At 39.1% G+C, this 22100-nt stretch overlaps 1 protein-coding gene across 1 annotated transcript in view; it reads right to left on the reverse strand.

The window, feature by feature from the left end:
- Positions 1 to 5397: 5397 nt before the first annotated feature.
- Positions 5398 to 22100, reverse strand: part of ZMYM2 (zinc finger MYM-type containing 2) — a 94327-nt gene continuing 77624 nt past the window's right edge. Inside the window, exons 14-25 of the mRNA XM_086739536.1 lie at positions 21380 to 21414; positions 19461 to 19590; positions 19175 to 19290; positions 18182 to 18353; positions 15218 to 15325; positions 13547 to 13641; positions 12200 to 12368; positions 11110 to 11261; positions 10414 to 10528; positions 9106 to 9357; positions 8603 to 8723; positions 5398 to 6243 (exon numbers count right to left, since the gene is read on the reverse strand). Of these exons, the coding sequence (XP_086595662.1) occupies positions 6051 to 6243; positions 8603 to 8723; positions 9106 to 9357; positions 10414 to 10528; positions 11110 to 11261; positions 12200 to 12368; positions 13547 to 13641; positions 15218 to 15325; positions 18182 to 18353; positions 19175 to 19290; positions 19461 to 19590; positions 21380 to 21414 (1658 nt within the window). The 3' untranslated portion in view covers positions 5398 to 6050. The remainder of the gene's footprint in view (positions 6244 to 8602; positions 8724 to 9105; positions 9358 to 10413; positions 10529 to 11109; positions 11262 to 12199; positions 12369 to 13546; positions 13642 to 15217; positions 15326 to 18181; positions 18354 to 19174; positions 19291 to 19460; positions 19591 to 21379; positions 21415 to 22100) is intronic.

The raw sequence follows: 22100 nt of genomic DNA on the forward strand, positions 1-22100 counted from the left end.
AGGCTGCCAGAGGAGAGACTTATTTTTCACTTGAGGAACTGGAAATTGCCACAGTTAACCAAGCCCCTGGGGACAGCGTGTGCTGCGCTGTGGCCACAATCACACCCCTCGGGAGACACGCAGAACTCCAACCCTAAACAAATGGTAACTCAAACTTCAACGCTTCCAAAACATCCTTAGCATTTGCTGTTATAACCCAGAGATCCTTGTTTCACATACGCTGATCGAACACCCTCTTAAAAGTTGATGACTTCTTGGCCTTGAACGCTTTGAATGGCAGTTTCATTGAGCGTCCCCCAGTCCTCGGTGCAAGAGGAATTGAGAAGCTCCCGCTCCACTTGCTCTGCATCATGATAACACCTTATCACATAATGCACGTCAGTGTAACAAACTGAATGTTTACAAAAATGGAGATGAAAATATTTAACTGCCATTCCCAACAGTAACAGACAAAAACAGGGAAGTGGAAGAGAAAAAAACCAAAAATCTACATAATAAAAAAGGTCAGCAAAAATGGAAATGGCGTGAGTCCCTACCACTACTCATGCCTTTTCTCTTCCATCCCACATACCTCCTCCTTTCGGCACTGCAAGGTCACTTGTCCGGTCTTCTCCGTCTATTCACATAGCCTCTCACAGGACAGACTCATAGATACTAAGAAAACACATTTTCATAGAATCATAGAATGGTTTGGGTTGGAAGGGACCTTCAAAGGTCCTCTAGTCCAACCCCCATGCAAGGAGCAGGGACATCTCCAACCAGATCAGGCTGCTCAGAGCCCCGTCCAACCTGGCTTTGAATGTTTCCAGGGATGGGGCCTCCACCTCCTCTCTGGGCAACTTGTTCCAGTGTTCTACCACCCTCATTGTAAAAAATTTTTTCCTAACATCCAGTCTAAATCTACCTCCCTCTATTTTGAAACCCCTTGTCCTATCACAACAGGTCCTGCTAAAGAGTTTCTCTCCATGTGTCTTATAAGTCCCCTTGTAAGCACTGGAAAGTCACAATAAGGTCTCCCTTGACTCTTCTCTTCTCCAGGCTGAACAGACCCAACTCTCTCAGCCTGTCCTCATAGGAGAGGTGCTCCAGCCCTTTTATCATCTTTGTGGACCTCCTCTGGATGCCCTCCAACAGGTCCACATCTTTCTGATGTTGGTGGCTTCAGAGCTGGACGCAGTACTCTAGGTGGGGTCTCACAAGAGCAGAGTAGAGGGGCAGAATCACCTCCCTCAACCTGCTGGCCACGCTTCTTTTGATGCAGCCCAGGATGCGGTTGGCTTTCTGGGCTGCAAGTGCACATTGCCAGCTCATATTGAGCTTCTCATTCACCAGCACTGGCAGTCCTTCTCCTCAGGGCTGCACTCAATCCATTTTCTGCCCAGCTTGTATTTGTGCTTGGGATTGCCCTGACCCATGTGCAGGACCTTGCACTTGGCCTTTTTGAACTCCATGAGGTTCTCATGGGCCCACCTCTCCAGTCTGTCAACGTCCCTCTGGATGGCATCCCTTCCCTCCAGTGTGTCAACCACACCACACCACACCGCTTGGTGTTGTCAGCAAACTTGCTGAGGGTGCACTCTATCACACACTGTCTGTGTCACTGACAAAGATGTTAAACAGTGCCAGTCCCAATACTGACCCCTGAGGAGCACCACTCATCACTGCTCTCCACTTGGACATCAAGCCATTGACCACAACTCTTTTGAGTGTGGCCATTCAGACAATTCCTTATCCACTGAGTGGTCCGTCCATCAATTCCACATCTCTCCACTTCAGAGACAAGGATGTTGTGCAGGACAGTGTCAAATGCTTTGCACAAGTCTAGGTAGATGACATCAGTTGCTTGGCCCTTGTCCACTAATGCTGTAACCCCATCAGAGAAGGCCACCAACTTGGTCAGGCAGGATTTGCCCTTAGTGAAATCATGTTGGCTGTCACTAATCACCTCCTTATTTTCCATGTGCCTTAGCATAGTTTCCAGGAGGATCTTCCAGGAGGACCTCACCATGCACAGAGGTGAACCAGCCTGTAGTTCCTTGGGTCTTCCTTGATTTTCTTTTCTTAAATGGGGGTTATGTCACTGGGAATGTCTTCCAGTCATCAGGAACCTCACCATAACTTCTCAGATATGATGGACAGTGGCTTGACAACTTCATCCGCCAGTTCCCTCAGGATCCATGGATGCATCTCATCAAGTCCCATGGACTTGTGCACCTTCAGGTTCCTTAGATAGTCCTGAACCTGCTCTTCTTCTACAGTAGGCAGTTCTTCATTCTCCCAGTCCTTGCTTTTGCCTTCTGCAACTTGGACGATGTGGCTAGAGCCCTCGCTGATGAAGATTGAGGCAAAAAAGTAATTGAGTACCTCAGCCTTCTCCATGTCCGAAGTAACCAGTAATTTTGCTGCATTATAGAGTCATACTGTGAGCATTTCAAAGATAATTAATATTGTACACATTGAAATTACTACACAAACACAACCTTTTGTTCAATAAAAATTAACTGTCAATTTATGTTTAGTTCAGTAATTGCAAAAACCTGCATTTTCCTCAATGACTGCACACAATTATTTATAGAAAAAAAAAAAGATAACTAAGAAAGCAGCTTTTCTGAAGACTGCACACACTTCTCACTATTTCTCACAGTGAACTATATTTTCTATGTAATTTGCCTACTGCTGCCACCTCATTTCCTTAGGATCTTGAGGCTACTACCTCACCTGTGAATTGTTCATAGAATCATAGAATGGTTAGGGTTGGAAGGGACCTTCAAAGGTTGCCTAGTCCAACCCCCCTGCAAGGAGCAGGGGCACCTCCAACCAGATCAAGTTGCTCAGAGCCTCATCCAGCCTGGCCTTGAGCGTTTCCAGGAATGGGGCATCCACCACCTCTCTGGGCAACCTGAGGTCCGCAATCCTCATTGTAAAAATTTTTTTCCTAATATCTAATCTAAATCTACCTCTCTCTATTTTGAGACCATTACCCCTCGTCCCCTAGTTCAAAATGAGATCTCAAACTGAGGAGATGCAGAGCATGTGCTGGCATCATTTGAGAAGTTCAGAAAATCCTGCCTGGACCAGACTACGTAGCCAGCAGCATTCACAGGGCTCTGTGCAGACAGGGCAGTATAGTCCCCACGCTGCACTTCTCAGGTGAGCTGTGCCAGAGCTCAACACAGATGACTGGAACAGCCAGGTCGCCATGTCACACGCTCTTAAGGTGGAAAGCAATGTCAGGTTCCTGGTATGTATCATTACCTTGGAAGCTCTGTGTAGAGCAGGGCATCATACGTTTCCCTGCACAGCAACCTGCAGGTAACTCAATGACATCAACCTGATTCTAGTCCAGCTGCTGACAATCCTTAAAAAGAAAATGTATTTGCCCTGAACTCCTAATTATTATAAAATTGCATGTCTTGATTTTTTCATAACTAGGCCTTTTATTGCATTTTGCATCACCATTCCAATTCAGGAATAAAAGGCATACATTGAGTCATGGTGCATTCTTGACTGCAATATCTGAGCAGTTTACATTGGATCTAAACACACTGAACACTTGAAAAACATTATTGGTGATGATGGAATAGCTCCATCTTCTGGAATAAAAGTTATTTTCTTGACAACCATAGTTCTATTTCAAACATGGATGTATGTGTAAAAATTTCTATTTCAAACTCTAACTTGAATATTTTTACTAATATGAAAGGTGAATCTTGGGTAGCAAATGGGAGGAATTTAGTATAATAATGTGATTTCTGATAAACTTCAGGGAACATTATTTTTAATGACACTGAAAACGCATGTCCGTTGTACAGCATGCCATATTAAAAACTCACCTTATTATTCAAGAAATAGCTGTAATTTGATTTTAAGAACAAGAATTTGATCTCTGTTTAAGACAAAACACTCAACACACGCATACTTAATTTTAATCCTGATTTAGGGTGCTTTAAGCATCAAAGTTTGTAGTTTTACAAGAGCACACTTGTAGTTAAACGCTGTCCTAAACAGGGAGTGATTAAAGCCCATGCTGAAGTACTTGAAGTCTGAACTATAAAGAATGGGCTACAAGTAATCCTTATTGCTATTTATCAAAACCTGAAACATATGTTTAAATGAAGTATTTCCAGTTAAGCACGTGATGCAGTTTAGACAGGTATTAAGTAACAATGATTCCCATACATAAAATTTAACTTATGGACAAGTCAGGTGTTCAACTGGAGAGGCCAGAGCAAAACCATGATTACAATTTCTTATTTTATCACTTTTATGTATCATGGGCACATTCTATGGCTGCTGCTTGAAAACCACAAGTGTTAACAAACTAAGTTCCTACATTCTCACTCACAAAGGGAAAAGAGCATTGAAGCCGTTAGTGATCTATTGACTTGCTGCACATAATTTCTTGATTTCACAGGAAGGGTAGAGCCACCAGAAAAAATGAAAAATTAAACATGTACATCTCCATCTACTTCTGAAATAGTGGCATATCTAAAATTAATATAGACACACAAGAATAGCAGAAATTTAAATAAACTTGCTTAACAAAACATAGCAACTGAAGTTTTATTTCTTTCTATAGAAAGATGCGTCTCTATGTGCATTCTTTTAGGTGAAGGAAAATTAAAAAGCCACGCAGCTCTTGCAAGAAATAAATCCTAAGGTGGTAATATATACACAAAGTTTCCCCTTTAGTAGATGACTTCTCTCAACAGATGCTTAGTGTCATTTAGGAGAGCCAAGCTTATGACTACTTTATAGTAGAATACTCTACTACATTTTTTTCGGTACAATAGCAAAACCATTGCATGAACCACATATTGCTCACATCAGTTAAACAAGAGCAAGTAACAAAACTTAGGCAGCTGAACGTCTACCTGAAAATCAGGCTCCTTATGCAAAGTAAACACAATGAAATGATCTAGAACAAATGAAAGGACTTTTCTTCAAAAAAATAATCTTTCAACTTTCTGCAACTTCAGGTCTCATATGGCTTTTGAATGGAGGCATTAGTTACAAGAATCTTCCCATCCATCGTCAAGTATTGACTGTATTTAAATACAGCAATGCAAGGAGAAACAAAAGTTTTAAATTTAGCATACCATATGACTAAGTAATACAGTATTAAAATCCCTCTTGCTAAGGCTACAAAGGACAGATTTGCAGTAATATGAGGTACTAGCATTTATAGTCAGAAAAGTAAAGATGGAAAAGAATTATAGTGTTGTCATCAGACATTTCTCTTTTCTTTTTCCTTTCATTTTTTGAGGGTTTTTTTTGTTTTATTTTTTTTACAAAATACATGTCTTGATGACCACATGCTTTAAGCTTATATCCATTTATTTTTATATACATATATATATATTTTATTTGTAGGGGCAATTGAGAGAGAGTCACAAATAAGGAAAGGACACTAAGGTTTTAATAAGGGCAACAGAAAAATGTTTTCACCATAATAGATTCACATTACAGTACACCAATATTGACAGCATTCTCTTTTGTCTATTTTTGGTACATAAGAGGGCATCTCTCTACATAACCTTATAAGGCTTCAGTAACTAAAAAGTAAAAAACCTATTAGTTTACAATTTATTTAAAAATTCTGAAAGACACAGCAAGTTCTAAACTTTAGTAGTGCTACCCATACACAACCATCCGGTTTAAGAACCCATTAAAAGAGCCTCCTTTCAAGGGAGCTTCCAACAGCAAAGTTGTGCAATATGGATGTCTCTTACTACAAGGGAAAAAAATACACATGGCACATTCTCATTCATATTTTGCAGTGTAAAAAGTTACAAACATACCTAATCAAATAAATAATAATAAAAAAAAAGAATCTGAAATGTGTTTGTTATGTATCCTAAAACCACTACGCAGAATAATGGAAACTTTCACTCACAGACTATTTACATGGTAATACCCAGGTGAGGGTACACACTGCTACAAAACTCATAAAACAAAGGGTAAACTTGAAATGTTTTCCATAGTAAAGGTCTAGCAGCATGACTATATCTAATGCTGTTTGTTTTCTTGACTGTTTTTGGAAGTTTATTTTAGTCTATTTCTTCATCCAGTTCATAATTGTCTTTATCATAAATGTCTTTTACTAAAAGAACCCGTACGAGCATATTTTCCAATGTGTTGCGGTCCAGTGAAGTGGCAGTGTACCAGATGGGACTCTCCGTGGAGACAGAGCACTCTGGTTGCAGATAGAACATGTCCGTCCTCTGATTCAGATTCTGTGGGCTACAAGGGGGGAAAACAGGAGGAGTCAGAAAAACAGTCTCACGGGAGAAAACAGTACGTGTCTGTAAACAAAATACTAGCTGTACTTAGGCAAATTACAAAAAGAAGACTAACGGCTGCTCTTGTTCTTAGAAGGGGCCGTGTTGGGCCTGGCCCAAGCTCAGCCAGTTCTGCATCCTCAGAGCAGTCAAAAGCCTGGGACTGAGGAAGCATATGGCTGACCACAGACTCTTCCAGCTTTCAAAAATGTGCAGCTCCAGGACCTACTAAACCAGAAAGTACCTTCTATTGGTCTAGGAATGCCTGATCAACAGATTTGCAAAGAGGCCCAACACTGGCATCAGTAATTGCTTGCATCACTGGCTGATGCAGCTGTCTCTGAATACGGAGCCTGGGGTTCCACTGAAAGTCAAGAACGGTAGTTCTGAGGGATGCACAGAAATGTAACAAGCTAAAATTCCTCCTACTACTACTTTACTTAAAGGGTTGGTCACGGTAAGTCTTAAAATCCTTTAATTCTTGAGTTTAATTCTTTGGAGTTTGCATAGATGCTTGATCCAGCTCAGACATATCTTCTAAGCCACTACAGAAGACCCCTCAAGAAAATTCTAGCATTTTATCTGTTTAGGTAAGTCTCAGAAAATAATTTGCAATTTTGTATGTACAAGTGCTCACTCATACTCCCTTCAGTAAACTTCAGAGGTCAACCGTATTTCATGTTTGTTTGGTAAAAATAAGAATTTTTACCAGCTTGTCTTCCCAAACTAGCTGATAAAGTTTCAGGTGTTGCTCTTCACTTGCTGAGGTGAATGTTGGCTTGTTCTGCTCTCACAAAGTCAGACTAAGAGTCAGATATGAAGCCAAAATATGATAGTTCAAAATATTCTAATAATTTAAATATTTTAATCCCCTTCCTACTTTTTTGACAAGCCTGTATTTTTATAGGAACAAAAAATGACACAATGCTCATAGCTGTGAATGAGCGGATCCTGAAATTTCAGCTGCAACTGTCCACTGATGGCCAAGTATATTTCAAAGAGCTGGCATTACCTTAAATTTTACAATAGTTTTACAGTATTACCTCAAACCACAACATTACCTTAAATTTTATAATAGCTTTCAAAGTGTTAAATATTTTATTACAATTATTTCATCAAAGACATGAGGTATATATTATTAGAAGTGGAACCAGGAGAAGCAGTTTGCTGCTCTAGTCAGCAATGCTGACCAATATCTGTAAGACAACATGACTTGAAACTATGCCATAAACGATGCTCCAAATGGGTTTAAGTGCGTTCTTTTCCCCAAAGTTGAGATGTTTCTAAAGAAAAAGAAATTATTGGTTCTCTTCCTGCTACTGGGTGTGTAACTCAGTTCAAAAATCCAGCTTCAACTTTTAACGATGCACCCTCTCCAAACCACAACAGTTGATAGTGCGAAGGCAACATCCCTAGCCCCACAACAATCAGAATTAACTAAGTTTATGAAAAACAGGTGCTTGCATTAACAGACCACAAGCTACTCTACACATGTTTCTATAAGATCACATACTTGCTCTTCTGCCTACATTGTGTGTAGGCTCTTTCTTCACTTTTAAGAATAAGATACTGTTTCCTAACACATGTTGGGTCTCATGCTTCATTTTATTTATTGTGTTGTACATACAACGTGATAAATCTCCATTAAAATCAGAAGCTTGAATGGCTGTTCCAATTAAAGAAAAGTATTTCGCATGAAATTCTGTTTTCAAACACTTCCAAAACACTTAGCAGCTAAATCGCTGGTTTCTGAGTTTGTTTTTTTTTTTTTTTAAGAGTTGCCTAGGCTTTTCTTTTTCATGCATTAATTTCTGTGCAGATTGGAAGGAAACAAGCTATTTCTAAATGCTAGGTTACTATCAGTAGTAATTTTTTTCTACTACAAAATATGTTAAACCCGTTTTCAAACTAGGTCTCTCAAAAGCATCTATGTTTCAAATTCCTGGTAACTTAACATGAAGCAAACCCACTGTCTCAATCCAGTTCTTACTGAAGAGATAGGGACCCATAAAATCCTCGGTAGCAAAACCTACCAGACGCCTTGCTGGTAATTCTCTGCAGAGACACTTGGTGCTTCCCAGTAAGAAAATTGAATCATACTGTAATTCCCAGATGGAGTCCTTGGCAATTAACACTGCTGCTCCCACTTTCTGCACTTCTTGTCCAGATACAGAACTGGAGATTTCAGTGCTTTCACGTATTTTTCAGAAGATCTCAATCCATTCCCTTTGCTTTAGCATATTATATGTTGCATCAAAACATTTCTCTTTTGTACCTGGTCTACTCTAGACCACTTCTGTATTACCCCATATCATACTTACCTTTTAGACAGATAACACTCATACATTTTCACAGGGCATCTAGCTGGATCAGACGTGTTTTCAATTTGTTCAAATACTGGTTCATCATCTTCATGTTTCCTTTTTCCAGCAGTAATTTTATCTTTAAGAAGAAAATCAACAGCATCTAAGACATAACTTGCAGTTATTTTACATTTTTCAGTAAACATTCCAGAGTGGGCAGCCCACCAAGTACCGCAATGTGGTCACCACAACCATGCGTATCTGCAAACTGGAAATGCAACCCACAGGCCCAAAAAAGTCACAGCATTTACCATGGAGACCAGCAGGCTCAGAGGGATTATTTAACACAGAGACCCTGTAGCCTCCATGGACCACACACTCTGATTAAAGATCTGGGAGCCAAGAGCTGATAAACTTTATGCAAAGGCAGACCTCTGGCTACTGGCAAGGTGCCCAGATGTCCCTTATAGGAGCGCAATGTGGATGCTCCTGCAATACTTATTTTAGAACTGCGATAGTACCTTCACTATCAGCTCTGCACAGGGAAGACACTTGATATCGAAGACAAGCTTTGCTTTCCATTGTTAGAGGATTTTTTTTCCACTGTCTAAAAACAGTGCCAAAAGAAAGTCTTAGGTGCTGCTCCACTGTTTTCAGGCCAAAATACTTAGTGTTAAAGTAGAATAGAGTATTCAGAAGAGCAATTGGTGAATGTGATCCTAGCTGTTTAATCCTCCAAAGGTAATCTTCTTCAACTCGAGAGAATATTGATCCTTCAAAAAAGAACATTAGAGAAAATGCAATGGATTAGCCCATAGTCCAGGTGTAAAAGAATCAAGTTTCTGTTTACTATAAAATTTAACAAAATGCTCATGACAGAAGCCTCTAATAAGCATATTTATTTGTATGTCCACATCTCTAAAACCACATCTTAAAGAAATGGACACTTAGTTTCAGGAAGAGATGGTCAATAGGAAATGCCAGTATAGACAATTTCACAGCGAACACATTTCTGTTTAATTACTTCAACAGCATTGCTTACATGTGGCTCCCTCATGTTATTACATAAAAAAAAAAAGAAGTTCAAGGGGCTAATCTTAATCCCTTCATAAAAAGCGTATTTTTGAGTTAATTTTATTCTGCTCAGGCAGGGCCTCCAAACAGCTATACCTTCTTTTTTCTTATTACTAATGGATATCTCACTTGGAAAGCACTCCTGGACCATACAGAGGCTCTCCTGAGCTACACAGAAAAATGTCAGTATTAAGGAGAGAGAGGAAAGCAGGTGGTAAGGAAAGCCCTTACTCAAGAGAGGACTAAGAGAGACTGAGGAACAACAGATTCTGCAGTTCAGCACCAACATCAATCTGCTGGGGAAAATTGCTCTTTTCTCCATGAACTGACAATCCTCTTGAGCAGAAGGCCCATAACAGAGAATCCTCCCAGTCCAGCTGAGAAAGACTAAAATACATAGCTTGCATAGCCCAGTGCCTGCCTGCCTGCTTCCCATCTGGGAAAAAAAAAGAGCAAAAAAGAAATTAAGCTCAGGTAAAAAGTACAGGTCAAAGAGCAGCTGCTTCTTCTAAGTATCTCTCCTAAAAATGGATAGTCAGTTTAAGATTAACAGGCAGCGGCAAAATTAACTTTTGTAGCATGGATTATCACAAAACAATACAGTAAGAACAGGTACAGTCTTAACTCTTAGATGAGATGTTTAGGATTTTTAATCAATTACTATTGCAATGCATAAAATGTTTGTATATATCTATGTGCTTAGTAATATAGAACTACTAAGAGATAAAAACATACAGGACCGAAAAGAAAATTACCATCTGGAAGTATGCTTGGTTGCCAACTTCTAAGGATTTTATTCAATTCCTGTTCAAACGTCTGGTAGATGGGATCAATAAATATGTTGTCATTTCGATTACTTCCGTATAAATACTACAGAAAAGAGACACACACAATATTTACAATTCTAGATTAGAACAAAACCTGTGCTACAGTAAGAGTCAATATAGCAGGTTTCCTGCACTCTACAAAAAAGCCTGATTGCCCTTAGTCTGTAACATTCAGTAAATTGGACTCTCCCCAAAAGACACTTCAAATAGGTCATTTCCAGTATATTCCAAGTAATTGAATTAGTAAAACATTTACAGATCACACCTTATTTCATTCAATTTTTATATTAAGCCATCTTCAGCAAACAAAATGAAGCAGAGCATTTGGAAAACCTATGTCATTGTAGACTGCAAATTCCTTGCTTTAACCCAGCAAGAAGTTTAAAATGATTACAATACACCAGTTTACATTTGAGTTTTCAGGATAGGTCTGCAAATTCATTTTCTATAGAGACAGCTTTCTACAGTGCGATTTACACAGCAGCCTCTTTTGTGTTCCAGATCATAGCCATTATATTAAGAATAGCTCCTAGCCAATAAATCCACATTATCTCCATTCTTCTACTGAAATGAGTAACAGTCAAATCAGCAGCTTCACTCCCCATCTGTACAGCCTCTACTAACCTCCTGAATTCCAAGACACAGATAATAGATGCTGTCAGGTGCATAGCTCTCTCCATTTGGCCTTCGAATCTCATTGACAAAATGTGTCAATCCATAGTTTAACTCAGCTGAAGTATGTGATAAGAGATCTTCCTTTAATTTCACAGACTTTGCTGTAAAATAGAGAAAAAATTGCAACATTATACCACAGAACTATTACACAGTGAGGGTGGGATGGGGTATTTTTGGACTGTAAAGCAGGAAACTGGCTTGATGTCCTCTCCACTAACCAGTGAATGAGTCTAAATGTACTAGGTAGTTCAAATGTTAGGTCTGTATTGAAATGAACAAGGCTACCAAAGTAAAGTCTAATTAACGAAACGCAGTATCACCCACTGATGAATGTACTGTCATGCACAGCTGACGATGACATAGAAGTGGCCCAAGATGCTGAAGTGAAGACAGTGACGTAGAGGGAGACCTTCAGAGGAAACGGCAGTTTTCACACATCCCACAGCACAACACAACAGGGCTAAGATGCACACTGGAGCTGAAGAACAGTAGGAGTAGCAGCAATCCCCCTTCTTCCCTCTAGCACAGATGTACACACAGAAGAGCACTGCAGAAAGAGCTGCAAGGCTCTACGGGAGGGAAGGCCACCTTGTGTCAGAGTTCCACAGCCAGGTAATGGCAGCCTCAGATGAAGATCCTTTCCATGACAAGAAGTAGGATGTCCCTCCCTTGCAATTGAGAAGTAGTCCAGAAAAGGTGTGAACTCCAAGGCAAGTGAAAATACAAGAAATACAAGGAAAGAGGAGGATTAAAAAAAAAAAAAAAAAAGGGGTCACAAGAAGTCAGAAGAGCCAGGAAGGTGCTGTCCTGGGTTGCATGAGAAGTGGCTTTTGAATCAAGTAAGGAAAATCACTATTTAAAAAAAAAAAAAAAAAAAAAAAAAGTAATTTGGCAACTCTGGTAAAATAATCCCAGTCATTGTGGGAACATCAGGGACATGTGAAAACTTCTATTAAGAATTCCAGCTGAAAATCAGATGGGTACAGCAGTTCTCCCTACCAAATAAAAATCTGGCTGCCAGATTTTTTGAAATACTTACTTGATTTCAGTTCCTCTACTTCTGGAAGCTCTTCATCTAAGTGCCGAGACTTTACCCAGTGCTTCCACGCGTTTACACCATATGCGTATTTAAATGGAAAACTACACTCTGAGTTTTCAGAGCTGTCATCGTGAGACTGGTATTCTGACACCGCTTTCCTCTTCACCCCCTGCCATTGAAACACAGTTGTTAACACCGCTGCGGGCAATAAAACAGAAGCTGGGCAGAATAAGCAAACTGCAGGCCAAATTACAAACTGAAGGTTCAGCGTAAAGAAACACATGCTTCATTCAGTATGCAGTTCCTGTGTTGAACATACTTCTAAGGACAGTATTTACTTGAGCTGACAAGCATTTCTAATTAGTTTCTCAAACTGCTTCCTACCACAAACAGAATAATTTTTGATAACAGAGTTGCTCTATTGATTATACCGTAATTAAGAACAAACACATGATGCACCAAATAATTCAATGTATTCATAGAATTTCATTGTGTTAATGCACAGGAAGGTAAAGATGCTACAAATGATGTCAGAAGATCAACTTTTAGGCTCAACTGAACTCACTGATGGAAAAGCCAGCATTGGTCCCAAATTAAAGCACGTCCAGCAGAAGATATGTGGAAAACGTCCATCAGATAATACCAACAGTTTAGACTCCAAATTTAAAACTAGAAAGATACATTTATTCTTAGACAGTTTTATTAGAAGCTGACTGGTTTTTTAAAGCTGCAGTATCTACGGCTGCTATCACAACAGAACCGTTCCAGCTGCGCAAGGCACCAAAAACTATTTCCTGTTAGTTTCCTTGTAAAGAAAAGAATATGGCTAATTTATTTGCAATGTCTAAATAAAGATTTTTGACTGAAAATAAAACCTGGGAAAATTACAAGCAAGTAATTTTTTTTTAACTATTTTACACAGGAGATGCTATAGCTCCCATTATAAGCCACAGCAATGCCAACATCCTTCCATTTTACTATAAAATTAAACCGAGAGAGCTTTGTTAAAAGTAGAAGGTAGAAAAGCACTACCGAAAGTACAGTAAGTATATACACACTAGCACATTACATTCACATTTCTACCAATGTGAAGCAAAAATGGGATCAGAATTTAGAAATCACATTCCTATTAAATCCAACAATTAACTGCAACAGACATAGGACTGAAATTATTTTATTATTCGAAATATAGCAATTTGCATCATGAAGACAGAATATTAGGTATGAATAGACATGTTTTAGAGCTCTACGAGAACCGAAAAAAAAAAACCCCTCCAAAAACTTGGCATATTTTTGCCCACTGAAATTGTGTGCTTTTTGATTTTTTTAATAGCATGACAAAATTACCTTCTTTTTAGACCGAGGCCTTGGCTGTTCCTCATATTCTTCCCCAAAAACAGGAGGTAATAAAAATTCATTTTCTGTATCAAGCTCCTCAGTTGCTGAAAATATATTAACCAAAACTTATTTCTAAACATCTTTTAAATAATACTGGTTTAAAAAAAAAAATGAACTGTATCAGTGTGCATTAACATATGGGGTGTGCAAAAGCACACATATAAACAATACCAAAGACTGGATTTTGGTCAGGCTAGATATAAAGAACACATTTTTTGTGGTAAGGGTGGTGAAGCACTGGAACAGGTTGCCCAGAGAGGTGGTGGATGCCCCATCCCTGGAAACACTCAAGGCCAGGTTGGATGGGGCTCTGAGCAGCCTGATCTGGTTGGAGATGTCCCTGCTCATTGCAGGGGGGTTGGACTAGAGGACCTTTGAAGGTCCCTTCCAACCCAAACTGTTTTATGATTCTATGAAATAAACCTGTTCTTATTTGAAAGTAAGGCAAAGCTATCAAAATGTTTATTTCTAAATAAATTATAAAGGATACAATGCTCAGCATTTTCAAGCACTATCTCAGGTCACTAAGGTAGCATTTCTTACTGTGGACTCTTACACAATTTTTCCTGCCTAGGCAGTCTTTGCACCAGTTCTTCTCCTGCTAGCACAAAGAATCTCATCTCAGAAGCACTTCAGTGTAATCAATATCTATTACAAACTGCTATTATTTACTGTTCCACTCTATTTTTTTCTTCCATGAATTTTTCTTCCTTGTGTACCAAGCCTCTCTTACAAAGAGGGTTAAAAATCTAGTATGCATCTGACTAATAAGCTTCCTAAGACTAAGATTAGACTAACCTCTACATTTGATCTTTAAATCAGACACACAGCAAACTGAGACCCCGAGTCTGAGCGTCTAGTGCGGATATCTACGGCACAAGGCAAAAGGAGACTTTCAACATCAGACACAGAGGCTAGCCAGGGGAGGTATGAGTTACATGTCCAAGAGAAGTTATGTCAAGGGAGATACTAACTACAGCCAGGAGTTTTTGTGGATCTTGGATTGATTAGGACACAGTGTAAGTAAACGAACACTGTTGCCTGCATTCTGTAGATTTATGTATTACAATTTCTACCAAAGGTCTCAAAGTTGTGATTTTCCTGTCCATACCTTTTTCAAATATAGGTATGGACATTAACAAGATACTAAAAGGTGATCAAGTGATGTGCAGCATATCAGCTTGCAAATTTTCTAACAAATTTGAGTCGGAAATTCACTGTTTTGTCATTTCTGCTCTAAACCACCATTTCCCATGGAAACACCTGCTGACTGAAGAATGCATTCAGTACTGTTTTCCATGACACATGCCATTTGAGTCTTTAAGCCTCCTAAGTACCTTTTGTAAATCCATGCCCAAAACCAACTGATGCAACCAACTTCTTTTGTGAAAGGTTACTTCCTGCTCTTCTTTGCACTGTTTCAAATACCATATTTAGAAAGATGGAGGAACTAATTCAGAAGTCCCTGGTCTTGCAAAGACACGGCAAAGTTTTACCTAACAGTTAGGCAAGTGGATCTTGCAGTCAAATAATGCTCCTCTGAAAGGATGATGAAACAAAATACAATGATTGCCCACAATGTCCATTTCACCGTATTTATTAAAATAACAGAAGAAATACCTCTTGGAAAGTCTATTTCAATATCAAGGTCTGGTTCATATGGAACATCAGGCAAGCTTGTCCGTGTCTCTGTTTCTGAGTTTAGTAGATTTGACTCAGCTATCATACCTGTTAAAAAAAAAAAAAAAAAAAAAAAAGGAAAACCTCATTATTGAAACATACACATGGATTAGTCAAAACAGGGCACATTATTTAGAATATTAGAAGCTGAGTTGTCTTGAAGCTGCTTGTTCTGTTCATCACCATCCTAGCTGGTGCTGTTCTTGGGATCTCAGATTTACTTCTCCAAACTGATTTCCTTCAAACAGAAAAGATACTTAATAGCCCATCTGTCCTTCATTAAAATGAGTCAGCAAAGCACATGTAGAGAAAATAAAATATAGGGAATCACATTAACCAAGCTTAAACACACTTGACAAACATAACTATGTATTTTTCTACATTGTCATAGTTTAGCCCAGCTCAGGACCAAGCTACACAGTTTTTCACTCACTCTCCCCACCCTCCAAGAGAATGGAGAAGAGAAAATATAACAAAGCTTGAGGTCTGAGGTAAGGACACAGAGAGATCACATTCAAGTTACCATTATGAGCAAAACAGACTCAACCTGGGGAAAACTATTTATTTTTTATTATTAATAAAACCAAAGTAGGATAATGAGAAAGAAAAAAAAAACCAACTTCCCCCCACCCCTCCCTCTTCCCAGGCTTAACTTCATTTCAAATTATCTCCACCTCCTTCCCACCCCCCTGAGTGGCACAGGAGGGAAGAGGGAATGGGGGTTGCGGTCAGTTCATCACTTGTTGTTTTCTGCTGCTGCTTGCTCCTCAGGGGAAGAACTCCTCACATTCCTCCCCTGCTCCAGTGTGGGGTCCCTCCCATGGACTACAGTCCTTCATTAAATGCTCCAGCGTGGGTCAATTTTTCCACAGGGTGCAGTCCCTCTGGAACCAACTGCCCCAGCACGGGCCCTCCATGGGCCACAACCTCCTTCAGGCATCCACCTGCCCCGGCATGGGGTCCTCCATGGGCTGCAGGTGGATCTCTGCCCCTCCGTGGACCTCCATGGGCTGCAGGGGGACAACCTGCTCCACCATGGGCTGCACCACAGGCTGCAGGGGAATCTTGGCCAGGAGCCGCATTACTCCTCCCCCTCCTTCTTCACTGACCTTGGCATCTGCAGCCGTTCCTCTCACAAGAAATTCTTCATAGCCGGCTCAGGCAGATGCCTCTCAGGATCTCTTCACATCTCATCTCCTCTCCACTTCTTGCAGCCAGGCCGGGCCGAGTTGGGCCCAGTCGGCCACCTGGTGGAAGGCCAGAGGGTGAGGGCCGCGAAGCCCACAAGGCTCACGCCTCCCCCTCTCTGCCTCCATTTCTGCTTCTTCGCATCTTTTTCTTTTTTTTTTTTCTTCATTATTTTCCCCTTCTTAAATACCTTATCACAGAAGCGTTATCACTGTTGCCAATTGTGGCCAGCAGCGGGTCTCTCCTAGACCTGGCCAAGTCCACCAGACAAAGGGGAAACTTCTAACAGCTTCTCACAGAAGCTGCCACTGCAGCTGCCCCCACTACATAAAACCAGGAGAGACATGATTCTGCCCACAACGGAACAGACTTTCAAATCTGTGAAAGAGATCCTACAAAAGCAAACAAGGAAGGCAGGCTGAGAGAAATAATAGCTTGACCTCTTTCCTCTCTTTCTGGCAAAGAGAGATTTCTCCAAATTCAGTTCTCTGCAAATGAGTAAGCTCTGATCCCATATATCTACTCATTCAGCTAGCTGTACTTTGCAAAAGAGCGCAAGGAACTGCAAGACAACCTTGCAGCACTACCAGAAATGTCCAGCTTTAATAAGGGAATGGCAGCAGTTAGGAAAACAATAACTCTCCTGGGACTGCAGCGCCATTGGCCTCCTATATACCAGGCCTAAAGTATAACTTCATATCATTTATCATGTCCTTTGAGACATCTGTTGAAAGAGCTTGAAAAAAAACCCTCAAATTTTCACCTGAGCCATGGAAAAACCTTAAAATCTAGTTTTTGGAAGAGAAGGCAAATTCTCCGGGGAAGATACAGAAGAGACTTGAGGATTTTGGCAGGCAGAGCCAGGAAACAGAGGCAAAGAGGTATGTGCACTGCGAAAATATCATTACAGGATATGCAGGATTTTTTTATCTTCAGCTGTAAAGTTATCCCAGACAGTTCTCTCCTTTTAGGTGAGCTGGTGGGATGACGAGCCATTTCAGCACCACAACCCCAATTATCTATCAGCTTGATGCATTGCTGTCTTCAAAGAGAGAATACTTGCAGGTTAGGATCAATCAAGAGTGAAGGCATCATTAGGTCACCTGGTTTTGTTGACCACAGTTCCACTTTTATAACATATGTTTCTCTTAGTTTTAACAGTCCTCACTTCCCAACACCGAATATAAAATGTGCCTAGTAACATGTTACTAGAAAGAGATCAGTCCCCTGTCATATCCCTTGCTCAGAGAAAGTTGTGTTCACATCTGTAAGACACAGATATGGAGATCACTTTCCCCTAAACTTTTGACTTTAGTTTTTCTGGGAGGAAGAACGGATTGGTTTTGCCTTGGTCGGAGTTACGCTGAGAAGAAAACATGTGCTTGCAATCCTTGATGACTGCTTGCCATCAGCCAGGGAGCTGGCACAAGCAAAGCCTGTGTTTTTAAAGACAAAGGTCTGGTACAGCACACCAAGGTCACGCAACAGACTTCAGAAAGTTTTCTCTATTTCAAAGGTGCTAAAATTATATTTAAAAATACTTAAATAATCAAGATTTCCATTTAATATAGGAACTCAATAATAGAACTGTTGTACTCAAAGAGTCTTTCCCTAAAATGAAAACAAAAACAAAACACCTAGCCTTCTCTTGATTCATGCACACCCACACATACACCTCAGCACTCCAATGAGCCAAAAACTCAGCAGGAAACTCACTGGTCACATCAGAAGATTCAGCTTTTCCATCATGTTCAGGTACCATCCCTGACAAGTTCAGTAGCTCAGTTTCCAGAGGACTTGAGGGCACTTTTCCCTTCAACTCATCTATTGCTGCAAGAATTTTCTCACTGCTATCCAGAGTAGTGGGCAAGAAGACTGGAACTGGCACCTGTGCAGACAGGGAGGAAGAGATAATTAGAAAAGAAAAAATGCTGCAATAAAGCATCAACAGCAGAAACAAACTCTACACCCCTCTTCTAAAAGACAGAGTTAATACAGGTTCAAAACATCTCACTTCAGTGTGAGTGAACAAAAAAATGCTGACATGTTAAAAAACTGAATATAAACGATTGCGAGCAGAAGGAAAAGCAGGAAAGAATACAGAAAAAATATGACAAAACATAGTGGATCAAAGTAAGAACAGAAGGGACTTTGGAGCTTCAAACCTGTCTGACTAACTTCAGACTAACAGTTTGGACAAATCAGCATCCTGTTTTAGTAGCTTGCTTGTAAAACATGGACTTCTAGGAATTCAGGGATTTTTTTTCAATTATTTGGATGGATTTGGATTTGATATGTAAGTGATAAGAAATTTAACTTGAGTGTTTTTCTTTTGCTGGCTTTTTTTGCTTTTCTTCCTTCTGTTTTTCCCACTCTGCCAGCCCTCCTCAACACAATCTTTCAGTTTTTCCATTATCAGAACAAATCTTGCTATTTAATGCTTATTCAGCAAACTCAAAAGTATCACTCAAAATCGTTCCTAAAAAGTTCAGCAGCACACTGAAAGCAGGCAGATACGTCCTAAAGAACAAATTGTCCTAAAGAACAAAGTGCCACTGTTAGATTTCTAATGCTTTTTCAACAAACAGTGCTGCAGCATCCTGCAGTCCTTTAAACAGACCAAACTGAGAACAGCCAACAATAAAAAGTGGTTGCACACATGCATGTGAATGGATGCCAATTTAAAAATGAAGTTGAAGTCTTACTTACAGGAATAGGGACCGTTGTAGGAACAGGAACATTTTGACTGTACATGTTCATAGGCACTGGAACATAGACAGGTACAGGAACAGGCACTGGGACATACTCTTTTTTCCAATCATCTTCTATTAAAAGAAAAAAGAAAAAGGCAAACACTGCCAGGTACTTAAATATATTTTACACCTGCAGTTTAGGGGAAAAAAAATCACAATATTTGCAATATGTTCCAAGACAGTAACAGTTAAAAAAATCTGCAATGAAGAAATGAGTAGTTCCAGTATAGTTCAAGAGTTACCTGTCTGACAAGATTTTGTCTGCATGTGAGGTTTACAGTATGTGGCTTTCGTCATTGTCAAAGGCTTGCAAAGAACTGCCTTGTTCTTCATTTCTCTGTTAGGTGTTGGAGAAGGTGGTGGTGCTGAGCCCTAGAGACAAGCAAATAAAAGAGAACATGCTGTTACACCAAAATGATTTCAACACAGAGTTCTTGATTTAATGTATCAGTTGATGCTTTTCATATATGAGATACCGAAGAGGAAGCTCACAGCAACACAAAGCACCAACTATTATTCTTTAATTGCAAGTTATTCTACATTTCTAGTAACGAGATGCCACTGCCAGGAATGTGGCATAGTTGTATTTTGCTCAGTCACGTCTAGCACTTTGATTAACAATTTCTGACCTTTTCTTTCCTTTTTTTTTTTTAATTTAAGATATTCTTCAGATAACCTTTTTTTTTTGCATTCTTTTTTAAATGAAAGTTCAATTTAAGCTATTTTATAAAATAATTGTAGCTGTAAAAAGAATTCACTACAAGTAGCATAACACTTTTGGCTCAAAGTCTAACCTTGAACTATGCTATAAAAAAAAAGATAACTTTTTTTTTTTTAAAAAAAAAACCCTATTGCTAAATAAACTACTATCTTTAAATAAACTTTTTATACCTGAAGTATGAACCTCGAGCTCCCCCTGCTGGCTCTACAATAGTGACAACAAATAGCAAATACCTGGGAACATCCCACAACACTCAAACTGCATGCTTACAGTCAACAAGTAAAAAACCTCTTGTTCCAGACATGGTTTTTGTCCCCTAGCACCTGTTTCAGAACCTGATTTAAGAAACAGACTGTCACTTTTATTTGGTCACATGCAGTAAGACTAGCCCCACATATGCTTTTAAATATGGAAAAAGCCAAGTCATAAGTACAGGAGTAGCCTTTAACAGGCATACTCTTTCTAAAATATAAAAACACCCCACTGTATCACGAATAGCTTTTCTATGATCTTTAAAAATTTATGAACTGAATTAACGTCATTGAAAGCTACTAAACATAAAACACTAGATGTTTTTAAGCTGATGGTTTGGCTTCTCTGATGTCTCTAGTTACCTAAGTAACCTTATTTTCTGTGGTTTTAATTAATATATTTTATAATGCCATCAAATACTTCCACTTAAATAAAAGATTTACATTAGAGATCCCTATTTGCATTAAAGAGGTGAGTAAATTTTTCCATGGAAAAACAGACACTTCTGAGATCTTCCATGAGACAAACAAATCAAAGCAAAACTAAGTTTCAAATACACTAAGCTAACAACAACAACAAAATTATTATTAATAATACTTTTGACAAGCTGACAAAAACTGAAACTCAAAATGAAGTCTGCTGCTCCACTCGTGATCCCCACCATCCCAGAGACAATGATCCTACAAAACATAATGCTTCCCCACTCTGTAACCTACAGCAGTCAATCAGATCTTGAGCACCAATTATCCTGCTCTTAAGAATTATAATTTAAGATCTGAAGCTTTCCTTTCAGCCTTCTAATGCTCAGATAGAATCTTAATGTTCTACCTGATCAGTGAAATTATCTTCCCTTTCTATACTCAATAAATACACCTAATCAGTCTAAATGTGAGTAAGATACACATAGTTTGTGGATTAACTTTAAAGCAACACTTTCATGCACTACAGATGTAAAACACACGCCTGATGATTTGGTTTCTCTAAAGACATTGAAAAGACAAAATATAAACACAAAAAATTAATTTAAACTACTGATATGAAAAAGACTAAAAACTCCATCAATTTAGCTTTGCACCATTTCAAGACACTAATTCTTTGGTCTTTTAATAGCATCCTTTTAAGCCACTAGGATCTCACATTTTAAATATATCTAATTATGTTACAGATAGGTTAAATATATGCACTTACTGTTATTTTTGTTCGGGGAGTTTGACAGCCCTGATCTAAAAACAAAAACGTAAGAAAATATTTTTAATTTTTTTTCCCCTTTTTCAGAATCAAAGCACATTTCACTAAGCAACTCAAGACAACATCTATAATCAAGATAACATTAATTTAACAGCACTGATTAGTACTGTATCGCAGGCAAGAACTGCATGCAAGACTTCTCATTCACAGGCACCTCACTACTCTGGCATTGAGCCTTACATAAAGCAAACACTAAATCAATGCTCCATCCAGATATGAATATAGCTTCTTTCAGAAAAGTAAATACCAAAATGTTCAAATATTAAAATGGCCATAGAAAGAAGTTGTGTTGCTGTAATTATATTAATTAAAAAGTTGATTTATTTGAACTCTGCCTCACTTGTCATTTAAATCACATAAACATGCATTCAGTCCCCATCAGCAAATTTATATGGTACTTACTGCCAAGAGGGGAAAAAAAAAAAAAGCAATGTATTCCTCTTATCTAGATACTTTCATTCCATTCTCATTTAATTTCCATTTCATTTATTTCCTTTTAATTCCATTTATTTTTTTCATTCCTAGGGCATTAATCTGCTCTCTGTGACCAAAACACATTTCAAAAAGTGCTTCCACAGAGCAAGTAATGACAAACCAGAGCACAACGAAAGAGGGAAACATTTTCTGTCCCCATGAAGATACAACACTAAAAGTATGCTTG

This window comes from Chlamydotis macqueenii, chromosome 1 (genome assembly GCF_036417535.1).
Source record: "Chlamydotis macqueenii isolate bChlMac1 chromosome 1, bChlMac1.mat, whole genome shotgun sequence".
Taxonomy (NCBI): domain Eukaryota; kingdom Metazoa; phylum Chordata; class Aves; order Otidiformes; family Otididae; genus Chlamydotis; species Chlamydotis macqueenii.